The 14,661-nt window shown below is 39.7% G+C and overlaps 1 protein-coding gene across 1 annotated transcript in view; it reads right to left on the bottom strand.

The window, feature by feature from the left end:
* Nucleotides 1-14,661, bottom strand: part of T265_06261 (hypothetical protein) — a gene marked incomplete at both ends in the record, with an annotated part of 93,437 nt that overhangs the window by 56,127 nt on the left and 22,649 nt on the right. Inside the window, one exon of the mRNA XM_009171471.1 lies at nt 1,280-1,366. Coding sequence (XP_009169735.1) covers nt 1,280-1,366 — 87 coding nt within the window. The remainder of the gene's footprint in view (nt 1-1,279; nt 1,367-14,661) is intronic.

The raw sequence follows: 14,661 nt of genomic DNA, 5'->3' as shown, positions 1-14,661 counted from the left end.
ACCACAAGCAGCATTCAGTGTCACCTACTTTCCTAACAGACGTTCTTCTCGTTCTTCAACATTCTCCGTTGCGAGACGTGACATAGGACGTCGAAACTACACCAAACGGACAACTGATGTTATCTGTTGGCTATTTCCTAAACATGGGGTTGTGTTTTTGTCCACAGATGTGTATCTAACTAGCACTTTGAGACTATCCTGCTCAGGAAACACTCGTTCGAGTGCATTAAAACGATCTGTGAGTTTACCGGAAACATTATCGCTGAGGTGCCTATTATTCTAAACAGAATAACAATAAAAATCGATCCTTCCTGTCGACCTATTCTATTTTGCAGTGCAAAGAATGAGTATGAAAATCTTGGAGATGCAGCTTTAATTACTGTCCAACTTGACTGCTGCCTGTCTCAATGCTTCACTGAGGGACACACAACCGAAGCTACGATTTGGTTTTCAATGAGAGTTGTCCGACAGCACAGAGGTCGGCTCTATATTTTGATATTTGCTCACTTAAATAAACAAATGTGCATGATAGACTACACGGAAAATGTTATATTCTCATTCCATCTGTCATGTACTAGAGGCACTCTGGTTTTACTTTCCAAATACGAAAAAAATCGAAAACATTCACTGTCCAGATATTGAATAATCAAGTCAGTAATTCTGGTCCTACGGTAAGTTGAGAAAAAGGGGTTCGGTGGAAAGGGAAGCCGTGATCTCTCAACATGGCGAATAGACAATGTCTAGAAAAGGGGTAGAAGAGGCTTTGAAATGGACCAAGTGATCCCACTAAAGTATTTTATTAATAAAAACTGCAGCGTCAGTTTAGAAATGGAGGTTAGATATGCGTAACAAAGATTTATACAACAGCTAGTACCACGTGTCGCTGAAAACAATGCACGGCTATTAGCGGATAAGCAATTAATTTCAGTTCTCCAGCACCTCGCGGTCGCGGTTAGTTTTGAACTTGAACTAGTCTTATTATAAGAGAATTACTATGTGGTAAATGGACGCAGCGGGGGAAGTTTATAGAATGAAGTCAGCATGTGCTCACTTCCAAGTACAGACCCTAATGAGATGACTCGCACCGTTTAACGAACATCGTTTAAGGTCATGGTCATCAAGATTAAATAAATAGCAAATTCAAGCCTATATGAGAATTATTCAAAAATATTGATCTAGTTACAAAATTTGCATGTTTTATCAAAAGAGATCTATTAAATGGAGAACAAAATACAAATTAACAGGTGCTAACACTAAAGATCAATTGTAACTAACTGACGAATTGATACTGCTTTTGAATTAGCTCAACTTGGTTGGCTAGCTCGTTTGATAAATATTCTGTGTCCATCAAATCATGTCGCCGCTCCTGTCAGAATGAAAAAGATATGGCAATAAACCGATCAAACTGATGTGATTTTCAGGTCCATCTGACATGTGTCTATCATTCCAGATGGTTTCGTTAGAGGGTCACCTGCTAAGGTACGCAGTAGGCGTGCCGATATACTGGTTCGCCTTAGTTTCTGCGTTCTCCTCTTAACTCTTCAATGTCAAACTAGTGCGACAGCTGATATTAGTGCCTCTTACCAGTGAGCACAATTACCCAACCTCTCAGTGGTCTTTTTTGAAGCGTGAGGTACATCAACCAAAGAATTTGAATGCCTTACAAACCTTATAGATATTTCACATAAGGCACAATGTGTAAAGCCATGTTTTCTAGATTTTTCAATCTAATTGATTCAAATAGCTTTGCAACTCTCAAATGTTTGGCTAAATGCAACCCCTCTGTGTTCAGGTTCGTGCATCAGTGCATCCTAAATATTTTAAATTTACTGGTTTTTAAACATTTGATGTCTAGCTGAAATTAGGTGACGCTTTAAACACTAAACAAATTGGCCGAATTTTTTTTGGAGGTTCCATATTGTTTGCAAATCAACAAGCAAAAAAATGCAACTCAGTCGTCAAAGACGCATCCATTGTTGCGTTTCTAAAATCTTATATATAGCCAAACAAATGTTGTATTTTGACAACAGCTATCCGGTGAAATTTCAGCTTTGTTCTCTAGCCCCTCTTTGGCTTATTCCAGCCCGTCGCCATATCGGAACCAACCACCGCGGTGTGCGAAACGTAGACTTGTGGTCTTAGTTAAGTTTGGAAGACCAGGTCATCCACCGCGGCCAGTAACTCATGATTTTCGGATTTAACTTCCATGTAGTGATCCAGGCAGGAAATACAATGCAAACGGTACACCAAATGGCGATAGCCGTTTTGCTCAACATTTGGATAGAAAATCCCGGAAATTTGTGAAAACATTTGATAGGAGAAAAACTACAGCCACTAAGCAACACCGATGAACTTCTGCTCCATTCTAAGCAAAATTAAAGCCCAAATTCCCTGGCATTCATTCCATGGTCTTCTTAGAAGAGAAGATCTAGGCTCACTTTCAACATACCCAACAGAACCATTTGTCACATAGCTTTGAGCCAGTAGTTTCACCTCGTTCCTCAATCAGTTTTTCGATGGTTCTTGTTTTTAACGGGATACGGATAATCAAATTACGCTGATTTTTGTTTTGAATTAAGAAAACGCTTTTAGAATTAAACGAATCCTGCAGTTTTGTAATATTTAAATTAATCAGTCGCCTCTTTTCTTGGTTAGTGGATCAGTGCATAGCATTTCGATTCACGTCTAGAACTATCAGTTCGTCGTTGATTTTTGTTTTTTAATTAGATTACAGTTTTCACAGTGTTGGCAGAAGAACTACAATCCAGGAACCGTAAGAGTCGAAACAAAATCTATTGAGGTTTGCTTCAACCCACTGATTTTCTTGCAGCTCCAGTCACTTGGAAAATAAAATATAATCAATCTAGTTTGTATCAAAACAGTGAATCTCTTACATCAGGGTTTTTCGCATACACAAAATAAGTCTACTCATTTTCCAGAGAGCTCGGATATTTCTACAATAAATAGAATTAGGTGCCACTAAAAAGTGAAAGTTGGTGTGCTCGTCAGTGGTAGTACCGAAATGATTTCTTCTCGTATCACCACTATCAAACGTTTATGTGTCGCAGAAAAAGGACAACCAAAATAGTGAACATTCGGTTTAATGACAGCTGTCAGTCAAAAAAGGTAAACTTGTTTGGCTAAAAGTGAAACGATTCTTAAAGTCATGTCATCTTAATACTTAAGCGCTACTATATGCACTGTTTGTCTCAGAAAGTAGAGTACAACCTCACCAAGTTCCATAATAGTGACACTTGGAGAGAATGGAATTACCAACTGGCGTTATATTTAGAGACCACATGAGTTGAATTGGAAAGTTCTGCGCCACTGTGGTACTGTCATCATTAAATCGATCTTAGTTCACTCTAGCAGTTTAACTTCATTGCAAAACCTGTAGTTTCAAGCATGCCTTTACGAATGCAATACTTTATAGTGGCCGTAGTATTACAAGTTAAATTTTCCCTATGAATTTCTAATGCGCCCTAATAAAAAATCAAAATAAACGGTCAGGTGACCACTAAATTTGCATTCTGTACTGCATGAGTTCAAGAAACACACTTGCTATTTTCGTTCAAGCTGAAATTTAGGCGCCAGACGGTACGTCGATTCGCTTTCTGTACAAATATTCAAAGGAATCAAATAATACTCTTCCACATGTAGGAGCTTTACCTTATAAGACGGATTGAATTTTTGTTAAATCTTCTGCAATTTCAACTCAAGTAAAGCATAAGCTTGACGGAGTCTCGAGGTCTTTCGCTGTTAAAGAATTCTAAGCAACGTTATGAGTAGTGTGTTGCGCCAATAAAGGTGTTTTCGCTTCCGGGGGATAATGTCTGCGAGAGATTTCATGTCTCGGATAATTGTGTCACACATTAGTCAGTACGTCCGAGAGATAAACTTTGCTATCAAAAGCCAAGAGTATGATGAGGCTAACGGAAATTATAATCTCGCGATGTTTTAGCTTCCAACGACCTTTGAAGTGATAACTTTATTTGTGGTGATTTAAAAATTTCCAAAAAAGCTGCATCTCATTAATTCTCATTCTGTTCACTTTCAAAGAGATTTTGTGTCAAGTAAAAAAATCGTAGCAGTGATAGGATAGCCTGTTTTTTATATTCTAACCATTTTATGTGAACCTTCTTTTAAAAAGAATGAAATGATGGGGGCATAAACCGTCATTCTAAAGTGTAACAAATGGGTTCGGCGTTGTCAAAGGGGAGGGGAGATAAATCGACGATTAATATTGATGAAAACCAGATTTCGGTGCACAGAGGGAAAATCACGTGTGATAACATTTTTACAAACATTTGGGATAGAAACATTGAGCAGCGAAATATTACGCATTAGAGGAATTTGATGAAAGTATCCACGGAGATTTTCAGCTTGGCCAGCTGGAATTATGTACAGTCGTTCACGCTTGAGGTTAGATTTAATTTAATTGATCCTTTGGAGTATATAAAAGTTCACAGTTAATGCTTCGCGTGCACTTCTGACCAGTCCTCTTATTTTCTGCAGAGATGTTTGGAAGTTTGGATTGCATAACAAGATGAAAAATTAGTTAAATTAGTGGCACACGTCACGTCGTTCTTGAATTACTCCTTTTGGAGGGTGGTTTGTGAGGACTGTTGGCTTGCTCTGCCTGTGTCAATGACAACTCATTTGCTGATGACTGATGACCAGTGACTGCAATGCGAAACACAATGGCTACACGCACTGGGACTGCAGTCCTGAAGTTTGGTCCTCTTGGCGGTTTCGACAAGCTTTATTTACACCACTGAGATGTGACTTGTGGCCAAATTCTCTGTGGAAATACTCGTTCTTACGAGGTCATCTTTGGACCAGGAGTAAACATTTTACAGTCTAATGGTCCTTTCTGCGGGGTTATTTATTAGGAAACGCCAACTGACCGGTTACAGACCATTAGACAGTGAAGCAAAACTCTAATTTGCATCTTACTTACAAAAACTGGACATCCATCTCCTGAACGCGTCTTCCTGAACTTTCCTGGAGATTCACTAACTCCAATCGTTCCTCGCTCAAATCCAAGCAAATGTTACAAAGTGACTCCACGAATTGCGCAACAGATCTCCCCTTTTCAAAAGACGCAAAGCAAAATTCCACGAACAACACATACTACTCGCGTGCCTCCCCATCAGTAGTATCACCGGTTTGTAAACTTCTCAGCTCTTCTCTGTAACATGAGAGTCATTTCTTGATAACCATTATCCATATGTGACTTCACTTCTTTTGTGATTCCTCTTCTATTGTCAACTGATGCATATTGCAGCGTTCTCTGATTCTGTGAGGCGTTTGTTATTTAAGTTGGAAAACAGTTGTTTTTGATAGGATGCGTAAATTTGGAATGCGGATATTATAGGCGATGTGGATACTGACACAGTCAGCTGATTGATTATGTTTGTTACAGGCAAGCAAGATGACAGTTACAGCAAAATCGGTCAGAAATAAGGCCAATTAATGAAGCATTGATATTTTGGGGTTTATAACCCATAATAACTTATGTTTAGAACACTTAGAGGAAATGAATAGCAAACAGTGTTGATGTAAACACTTATATAAAGTTAAGACGAATGTTTAGACGTTTAGTAGTTCATCAAACTATCCCTCAAGAGTTCATTGCACATAACAACATGTTTTTAGATACCTTCAAATAAGCTTGACGTTAGGTGAATGTAAATAAAGGACCAAGTGTTTGATTTACTGGAGGCTGATGGGAAAGAAACCTTTATCAAAATGCGATGGAAAGATGTTGGAACTAGCAGGTTAGAGCTGAAACATCTTACCTCGCTACTTTGTTGAGCGCCATGAAAAAGCAAAGTACTGAAGAGTACTTTAGAATTCGGCACTAGTTAAAACGAAAAAACTCCCAAGGTTTGAATGAGAGAGTGACACGTTTAGAGCTGTTATGTTAGGACGTTCCCCATAAGATGTGCTGGGCAGCACATTTCGCTTTTGGATGTGCCACGATGTCATGTTTTCAAACAGGGTAACTGCCAGGCTGGACAAAGCTTTTGTACCAAGTTAAGGAAGCCAGTGGTTTTCTTGCCGGTCACACTCCGAATCCAAGCAGTTTCCAAGTTACAAGCACGACATTACTGTGAATTATTGAGGCTACTATAACGCACAGTTCCCAATCAAAATGAGTGGTCAGGATCTAACACTGGAGATCTCAAATCGATTCAAGTAGTAAACCACTTGGTTCCGGTGTGATTAATAAAAATAGGCGGCAATAAATTAAAAATAAATCTTTATCAGTTAATCTTTGAGGTTTTCTATAAGCAGCTTCGACTACAGTCATTCGATTTTGAACAGTATCGTAGATGAGAACAATGCGACACTAAATAAAAGAAAATGTTAACTATCACCTTCATGAACAGCAGCTTAAATGTGTTTCTTTATTTTTACCTTATCACACCGCTCAAGAAAGGAGCACGATGAAGGTAAAATTGAGCTCATTATAGCCGATAGAAGAACGAGGTGCAATCTGGAGATAGAATGCCAAAAGCAATTGATACTAGCAAAAATCCTAAGTCTCAAATGAGCATGTTTGCCTTCCAGAAAACGGAATATAGGAAAGTATAATTGAGACAAATGCTCTAATTTGCAACTGACTGGCTGAAACAGACAACCCACTTCTCTACGTGGGAGGAACCAAATCCATCATTCCTATGCGTTCACACTGACCTATTCAGGCGGAACGAAAAGGTTTTTGTTCCAACAACACACATATTCGCGCCAACTTTTGTGGAAGGAATGCACCACTCGTTCGAACAAAAATCCATGCAGTTCCACTAAGAAGAAACAGTCATGGTACGCGTGAAAAAGTAATTTTGCTGGCAGTTTCAATGAAAATTTGCCTTCACTATTCTTGGCAAGCATCAGATCATCGTCAGTAACTAATTTCGGCATATTAACTACTGGTTTTGAGTATGCATGGATTTATACTCATGGTAAATCCATTATAATACCACTTGTTTCAAAGGGGTTCAGTTTTAAAACATACAACTGTTATCCACTCTTGAAGACTACAACAACACATTGAAGTGTCGGTGTCCTGAGTGTGCTGATCGTTTATAGAAATAAGACCATTTGCCAAAATATGTTTTTGTTATTCTGCTTGCAACGTTCGGACCAACGTTTTCTTCGCTACGGACCTAGCGGGTGCCAACCACAAAGGTTTGGATGTAGGGAACCTAAATGTTTATCAGTAATATAGTCAGATTTATGCGATTTTTATGAGCAGACAGAATAATTCAGCTTCTTCAACAAGGTTTGCTGTTCCTATTTCTGTCAAATCTTGTTCACACAATTGAATGTACAGTTTCGTTAGCCCGTTCGTTGCTCAAATGAATCCAATTTATTTGGTAACCTCCGGTAAACAACCGCAAAAATCACTGGATACCTAGAGAAATTTCGCCGATTCTGTCGCCAAGTGTTAACTAAACGTGAATTTTTCGAACTAACCTCGTGCTTTGTTCATGGGCTGTTTTAACTCATGGGGATGATTCTGCGTCCTTCAGCCAGCTAACGGCATCCATTTGTAGCTTCACCTGTTGAACCAGGGAACAATTGAACGCAGACCAACTAAATCATGACAGATGAGGCCAAACTCCAGGGCACCAAGTTAAATAGGGTGTGAACATGTTTAAGTACGTTTAACATTTCAGACGTGATAATTTAGGCTTGTTTGACTCGCGTTAATTTACTGTCAAAACTCTAGACATGCATATCAAATGTCTGGAGCTCAAAGTCCGTCTCAGTCAAGAATAGGCGTTACTGATGGAAGACAATCGAGGTGTTCTCCAAAGCTTGGTGTAGACAAACCAGAATAAGTTGATAGGAGAAAAGCAAGCTTATCGTGTAATAGTGGTCAGATAAAAGTTTTAAAATTCCACCAGTCGTTCAAGACAAATCAGCGTGAAATTTGAGAAACTTTATTTCCCCTTCCGCTCACATCCATACACAGAGACAAAAAGTACCGGCGAACTGTGAAGTTCTTTTACGCTTCATCGCCTCGAGACCTAAAAACAATAATCCAGTCAGCAAAGGAATTTAGCGCAAGAACATGTACCATTGAGACATGTTCTTGTTGCATATTTAAGATCATCATGTTTAGATAGCTGCTCCAAAACTTCACGCAAATAGGAATGGTTACTGGAATTCCGATTGATGGATTCTGTTGAGATTAGCTGCATTTGGTCGTGAGGTCTGTAGAATTCTCCTCTACCGCGCTCTTATTTAAATAATTTTCCTAATCTTTTGGCGCTAATATTTTCGTGGGTCCATACCACCAGGACAACTACATCAGAACAGAAAACAAATCGGTCGGAAGAGTGATTTGAATGTGAGTTCTTTTGGGTTTTGTGATGTGACCTCCGAATTTCGAACATACTTGTGAGTAGGCGTGAGAATAAAGCATCAAAACACCCGCCCTTGAAACAAGTTAGATGATACCAGAAAGTGAAGTGCCTTAGCTTCATGCAGATAGCCGCCAAGTAGTGAAACAATGTCATGAGTGGCAAGAAGTCTTTGCAACCCAAAAGACTTCAAAAAATGCGTATTTTTTCCTCATAAGTATTTTAACCACCCGCAAGCGTCAAAAAATACCCGAAGTCACAGAACAAACCTTTATCGTTTATTTCTAGCGTCTAATGAATACAGGATACCAGACGTTTTGCTCGAAATTTTGTTGCGCACCTATAACACAGATTCTTGCCCGTCAATAAGGCCCTGTTGATCAGATGTAAGCAGACGGGTCTGTGCAGACAAAAGTGCATCCGAGTCCTCAAGACGAGGCATCAATATTGAATCGCACATTTCTCTCCTTTGTACTTAGCTGTTAGTTACATTTGACTTATAATCCCCAAGTCTTACTGCTGATAGCCGTGGGGTTTAGAGTGAGCTGTAACAGAGAAACATAGCCCAAGACGATTTAGTCAAACTCTTTTTTGGGAATACTTATTGTTGGCGCAAGTAACAAACAGAACCACTAGGCTTACTGAGTGATTAACGCATTTTAACACATCTGGTTGGCCAACCACATCACCCCTGGTGTGAACTTGCTCCTCCATTCCGTCCTGACAATTAGGAGTCGATCGACCATAGAGTGGGCTAAGGCACCACTCTTACGCGGAAACTCAACTCATTGGGTTTCGAAGTTCGACACAGCTGATTACGCGCATTGGGTGTGTGATATAACAGAAGCAACGTTTAAGTTCTCCAAATCCCATTCTTTGATGAAGTCTTCGGAAGCACTTTCCAAACAGGAGTGGTTGCTCATCAGTGGCTGTTGATCCGCTCATCGAACTTCGCAGTTGACTTGTAAACGTATCGTCATTAGTCATGAAGACATCGTCAATGCGCGGTGCGCTAGGTATATATACAATAAACAAAAAGAACCACGACCACGTTGAAATTTTTATCGTCGTTGCCAACGCCAAAATTAGCTTCCGTATGTGGGCGTGCGCGCTCATTTTTTGGGTTAATTTTTTATTGATTTCGCATGTTTCCGATCAACTATTTGTAAATCATTCTTAGCAATAAATTCCAATTGGAAGTAAGAAACAACATAATTTGATCGGGCGGTATCCTGTTATTTTGAGGTATTTCTAGGCAAATTTGACCTTTCGGAAAGGCATTCTTTTGGATGTTTTATATTAACTCTTTTCCCACTTAATGATCTATCTAGGAATTTTGCAGTTTTTTGATGAATTAATTCGTGTATACAGCCATTTTATTATGACGCCTGACTTGTATACCAAGGCGGAATATTCATCTTATTCTTTCGTGCTGAACGCAAAAATTTGATGTCAGTATCCTGTGCCAAGTTATATAATCGATCCGACCAGAGTCATTCGCAATTTGAGTTTTCTTTTATTCTCTTCTCGAGGATTTTAAACTTCACATGTGTGAGACTGCCTTGGTCAACAAAAAAGGTTTATGGCATCCCCAAGCAGGCTTCACTGCCGTCAGAATTACCCTCTACCGAAAGCAAAATTTTCCGTGTGACTTGAGCGAAAAATGTATTACAGTGACTTCCGAGTAGTTATCTTCTTGGGAAAGAGGATGCGCCATTGGAACGAAAAATGACAGTTGAAATGGGAAACCTGCCAGTCTGAACTCGGCATTTTCACTTGTTATCCTCAATGTATTTCTATCTAACCAGGGTGCTTAACTATGCTGCTACACTTTTTTGACGACAGACAATAAATAACGCTGCATTGAGTAGTTCCCGTGTTACTAACGTCTACTAATATAGCCGCACCATCTGTCCTCGAGACCGAACTGGCTTATTCAGAGTATTTAGACGCAAAACACTATACCAGATAACCGGAAGTTTAAAACATTTTTTGGTAGCACGGGCAATGCAAATGCTGTCTTTTTATGGCTTATATAACAGAAAACCGCTAGTAAGCGGACAAAGGTTGAGGACGCTTTTGTTTTCTCGGTTGCGATGCATACAGCAGTGCAATCCCCATGGTTGTCAGTGGTTTCAGGGACATACTTCAGTGTGTGAGTTTTCCAAGAGCGTTTGATATGTCCCGATAACTAGTTCATAGTAAGGTTTAGACCCTAATTCAAAGATGCATCATTGTTACTCACTATAAACATGCATTGGTGAAATATTTTCTGAGACAACCTTGCTTCCCAGCTTTACATAATGCGGTGGAAAAACAATGCGAATAAGCGACGAGAGAGCCTGTCTGACATTAGCCTACTTCAGCCAGATGGCAGCGGACATTGTACGCTTCCATTTGGTGAAAAAAGACGGTTGTTTTGTAAGAGAATGTTGGTAGCTCAGATTGTGCGATTGATAGTTGAATGGGCTGCGGCCTTTGACGGTCAATGCAAGAGTTTTGTAAGCCATAACAATGGCGACGTCAGTGAATATTCGCCAAGGTGTGTGTGCGCCGAGAGCTTTTATGATTGTATTTATTGATAGTCTGTCGAGTAGCGGTAAACTTTGCCATTAATCTCTCAGGTGTCTACACCGTTATATAACTTGGCGTTTTCGTCTGCCAATCTAAATCGGTGCGTAGTCTCAGTGCTTCAACTTATAGACTGTTGTCTTCCGAAATGTTCAACATAGTGATCATTCAATTCGTAGCAGTTTACCTAGTTGGATATATGTTCTGGTTCTCTTTTGAGTCCGAACTTTATTCGAAAAAACTGGACACTGCGAGTGGTTGCTTCGCTCACGTGATTGCACATAGTTACAAACCACTATGGTTAACTCGGTTTTTCCTCAAGAGAATCATTACTCCTTTTGTGTTTCCTTTATGAAAATTTGGATATCCACTGTCATGATACACAAGACAAAAGTTGAGTTATCTGAGTTGTTCGAGGTTGGATTTGTGTAGTGGGTTTCCGTTCTTTTGAATAAAACCTAAATATCATTCATAAATAATATTGCAAAACGCAACTCACGAGTCTTACAGTCTGAATAGTTACACAGGAAAAGACGGAGAAACTACGGATTTAGGATGTCAATAGTTTTTCGCTCTTAGATGAGAGGTTTAGAAAAGCCAGGACTGGTTCCAAACCACGGATATTCCGGTAAGTGATTCCGCGGCTTAACCGCTGATCCATCTCACTTGAAGCAGTGAAATGTGCTGCCTCAAAAATGATCAAGATTCCTTAAATAGCATTCGCTTTTTCATAAGAATGGAACTGGTTTTTACCCAAAAGTTTATCGGACTGACATATTACTATGAGGAGAACTATGGCGGCTTAATTGATGAAGATGTTTTCTGATCATTCTGCTGAGCTTGTCAAATTTACTCCACAAGAGTCATCATCAAAGGAGGTGACATCACTAATATATCACTGGCGCGACGCCATGGTCCGCTTCTTAAAGACACAGTGAGGATGTCGCCCTGGATCGAAGAATTATTCAGATCAACGCTCAGGTTAGCTAACCCCACAGGCTCCGTATACATCTTTCTTTCGCCTCTCAAGCGAAGTGCAGCTGACAGGAAATTGATCATTAACGGAGTTCCAATCCATTATGGGTTTTCTAACGGCTAGAGAGTTTTTTTGAATGACCGCTGGCAAAAAGACTCTTCGAGTCCATTTTAGCAAATATTTTTGGCTTGCTATGACAAGGTAGTCGTCCGTATAATCCAAATTTTTGTAACATATAGAGCGAAACCTTCAGTAAATCAGCGTGGTTTGCGGCCGTTTGGTTCCTTGGTTTTGTTGTTCTTATATGAACTGAAGCAGATCAACTGGATCTACAAGATCAAACCAAGCACACTGTACCAGAAACACGCTTGGAAGCGTTTGTCAGTATACTGGAGGCCTTCTGTTTTGGCCGTGCTTGCTACACAGTCTAGCTTGCGCCCATACCTAAACATCAGAAACGTAGTGGGCAACTGCTTGCCGGTTGGCGTCTGAGTGAGCTTTTCTGCCATACATTTCGTACATTAAACCTTGGCGTTGATTATTTCAGTCAATTCTTGTAAGAAAAGTCAGGTCCTACCTCTCATTGTGTTTCACTATACCTTTTGGCCTTTCCATTGAATAAATCAATTTTTCCACCTGTAGCGATCCTTCCTTACTCGTGTTAAGTGTGCTCGGTGTGCATGCAATCAATTGCTGATCCAACGCACTTATTGTTTTAACTTATTGATCCAATGGTCGTAGATCAGGCGGCTGATGGTCTATCCACCGACCTCGGTGAAGTTTCTCATAGACAATACGTCATCAGTCTTGGAGATATGATTAGTGCACCTTTGGGTGGGTACCCGCTACAAAGGAGAAGTTACTATTCCCTGTTGTAACTGGGTGACTGATTGTCGGGTTCACTGTAATATTATTTGCCCGCCTTGTGAACCGAATACCTTATCACCAACTGAACATTTTACATCAAGGAGATTGGCAGCTTCACTGCCATCAACCAATGCATTTGTATTATTCGCATACCGAAGTTCACAGTGTAGTAGACGCTTTACTCGCATCACGTTTTTGTTGTACCGGCAGTACTGGCAGTACTTAACGTCTCTCAGACATGCAGGCTTACTCTACCAGTGTTGTTTTGTATCGTTCCTGATTATCCCAGTGTTTAATAAGGGATAGACGTTTGACACAAAATTGACAGTTTCGACATTAAAATTCAATTGTTTTTATTTTTATTTGTGACGGAGTTCATGTATTTTGAGTTGAGTGGAGCAGAAATACGGGTCTTCCCATGCCGTGAACTTTGAACGGTAAGAACCAGAACTAATATCCTTCTTTGAGGTGATAAGACTATCGTTTTGGAGGACAGTTTGACAACGTTACTGGAAAGGAGATTCAGTAACAGTTACCTTTAGTGCCCGTGGATAAATCACTCGAATGTTTTAAAATAAAAATCTCCCAAATCTGAGGCAGTGTTTTGTTTTGGACTAATACTTAAACAGAATCATCATTCTTCTGTGACAAGGGAAGCGAAGTTATCAAATAATTCTCAACGGGAAATATCCCGAGCGGCGCATAGCATAGTTTCTTACCGAGTGTCACAAACATTAGTATCAATATACTACCAGCTTAGTCCAAAAAGATGGGTAATAAAAACCCAAATCGAAATAAAAACTCATAAAATAAATGGACGGAATAATAAAATACGGCATGGCAATGCCCTAAATTATATGGAACAGCAGTTGGCAAATACGTCTTTTAGCTAGTTTGTGGAAAGAGGAAACTGCCTGACCATGATAATCAACAAATTAATGACTAAATTAGCTGGCGCGTAATGTCCACCTTTAATCTATTAGGTGATTGAATATTGGGGCAGGCTTTACCTCATTCAACAAAACAATTATTGAAATCTTTTCTTCTGTCGACAACGGAGGCTATTCCATACACTGTCGTGCAAGGCACAGATGCACCAGAGGATCCAAAACCGATTTCAGCATATCTAAACTTGTTACGTGGGTAACATCTGGTGTTGATGGGAAGTCCGTGAGACGACACAGTAGTCCTCCTACCTGATTCCAACTTTTTATCGAAGAACATGTTTTAAGTGACGTTCTGTTAACTGGATGCAGGATGCCACGTTACTCAAAGATCAATAAGCTTAGATCTGCATTCAAACCCAGCCGCTGAAACTACATTGGACATTTGTAATCTTACTGTCATTCCCAGTGCAGTCGATAAAAATGAGTGCTTTGAGGGAGTGAACAGAACATACCGCCGACAAATATCCGTACAAAACCATAAAAAATCATAATATTCCGCCGGAAGACACAATAAAACACCAGGTTTCTACCAAATGCTAACAACTGTATTTCAACTCTCTCACTATTCTACAGTTTCTTAGATAGTAAACTTTTAAACTAACATTTATAAGTCCGTCTAGACCAAGGAGTCCCTCTCATCGTCCACTTACAGTTTCACTTTTAATTCAATAATTCAAAACTTTCTCTCATCGAGACTGCTCGGCAAAATTCGTTAATGGTGGACATGGCAACGGACGGTTCGTTAACACAGATCTGAGTTTTGCAGTCACTCAATACTTTCTACTAACAAACTGTCAGTTATAGTCACTTTTTTAATAGCCGAGTCTTGGGATGATCACAGAGCGATCGGAAGTAACGTCTTACCTGTTCGCACAAAATCATCAGCCGAACTTGATTTTGCTGGTCACATGTAAGCTAGGTGTCT

Source organism: Opisthorchis viverrini (genome assembly GCF_000715545.1).
Source record: "Opisthorchis viverrini unplaced genomic scaffold opera_v5_129, whole genome shotgun sequence".
Taxonomy (NCBI): Eukaryota; Metazoa; Platyhelminthes; class Trematoda; order Opisthorchiida; family Opisthorchiidae; genus Opisthorchis; species Opisthorchis viverrini.
Note: the sequence above shows the minus strand (reverse complement) of the source record. Positions and strands in the feature narration are given on the sequence as shown.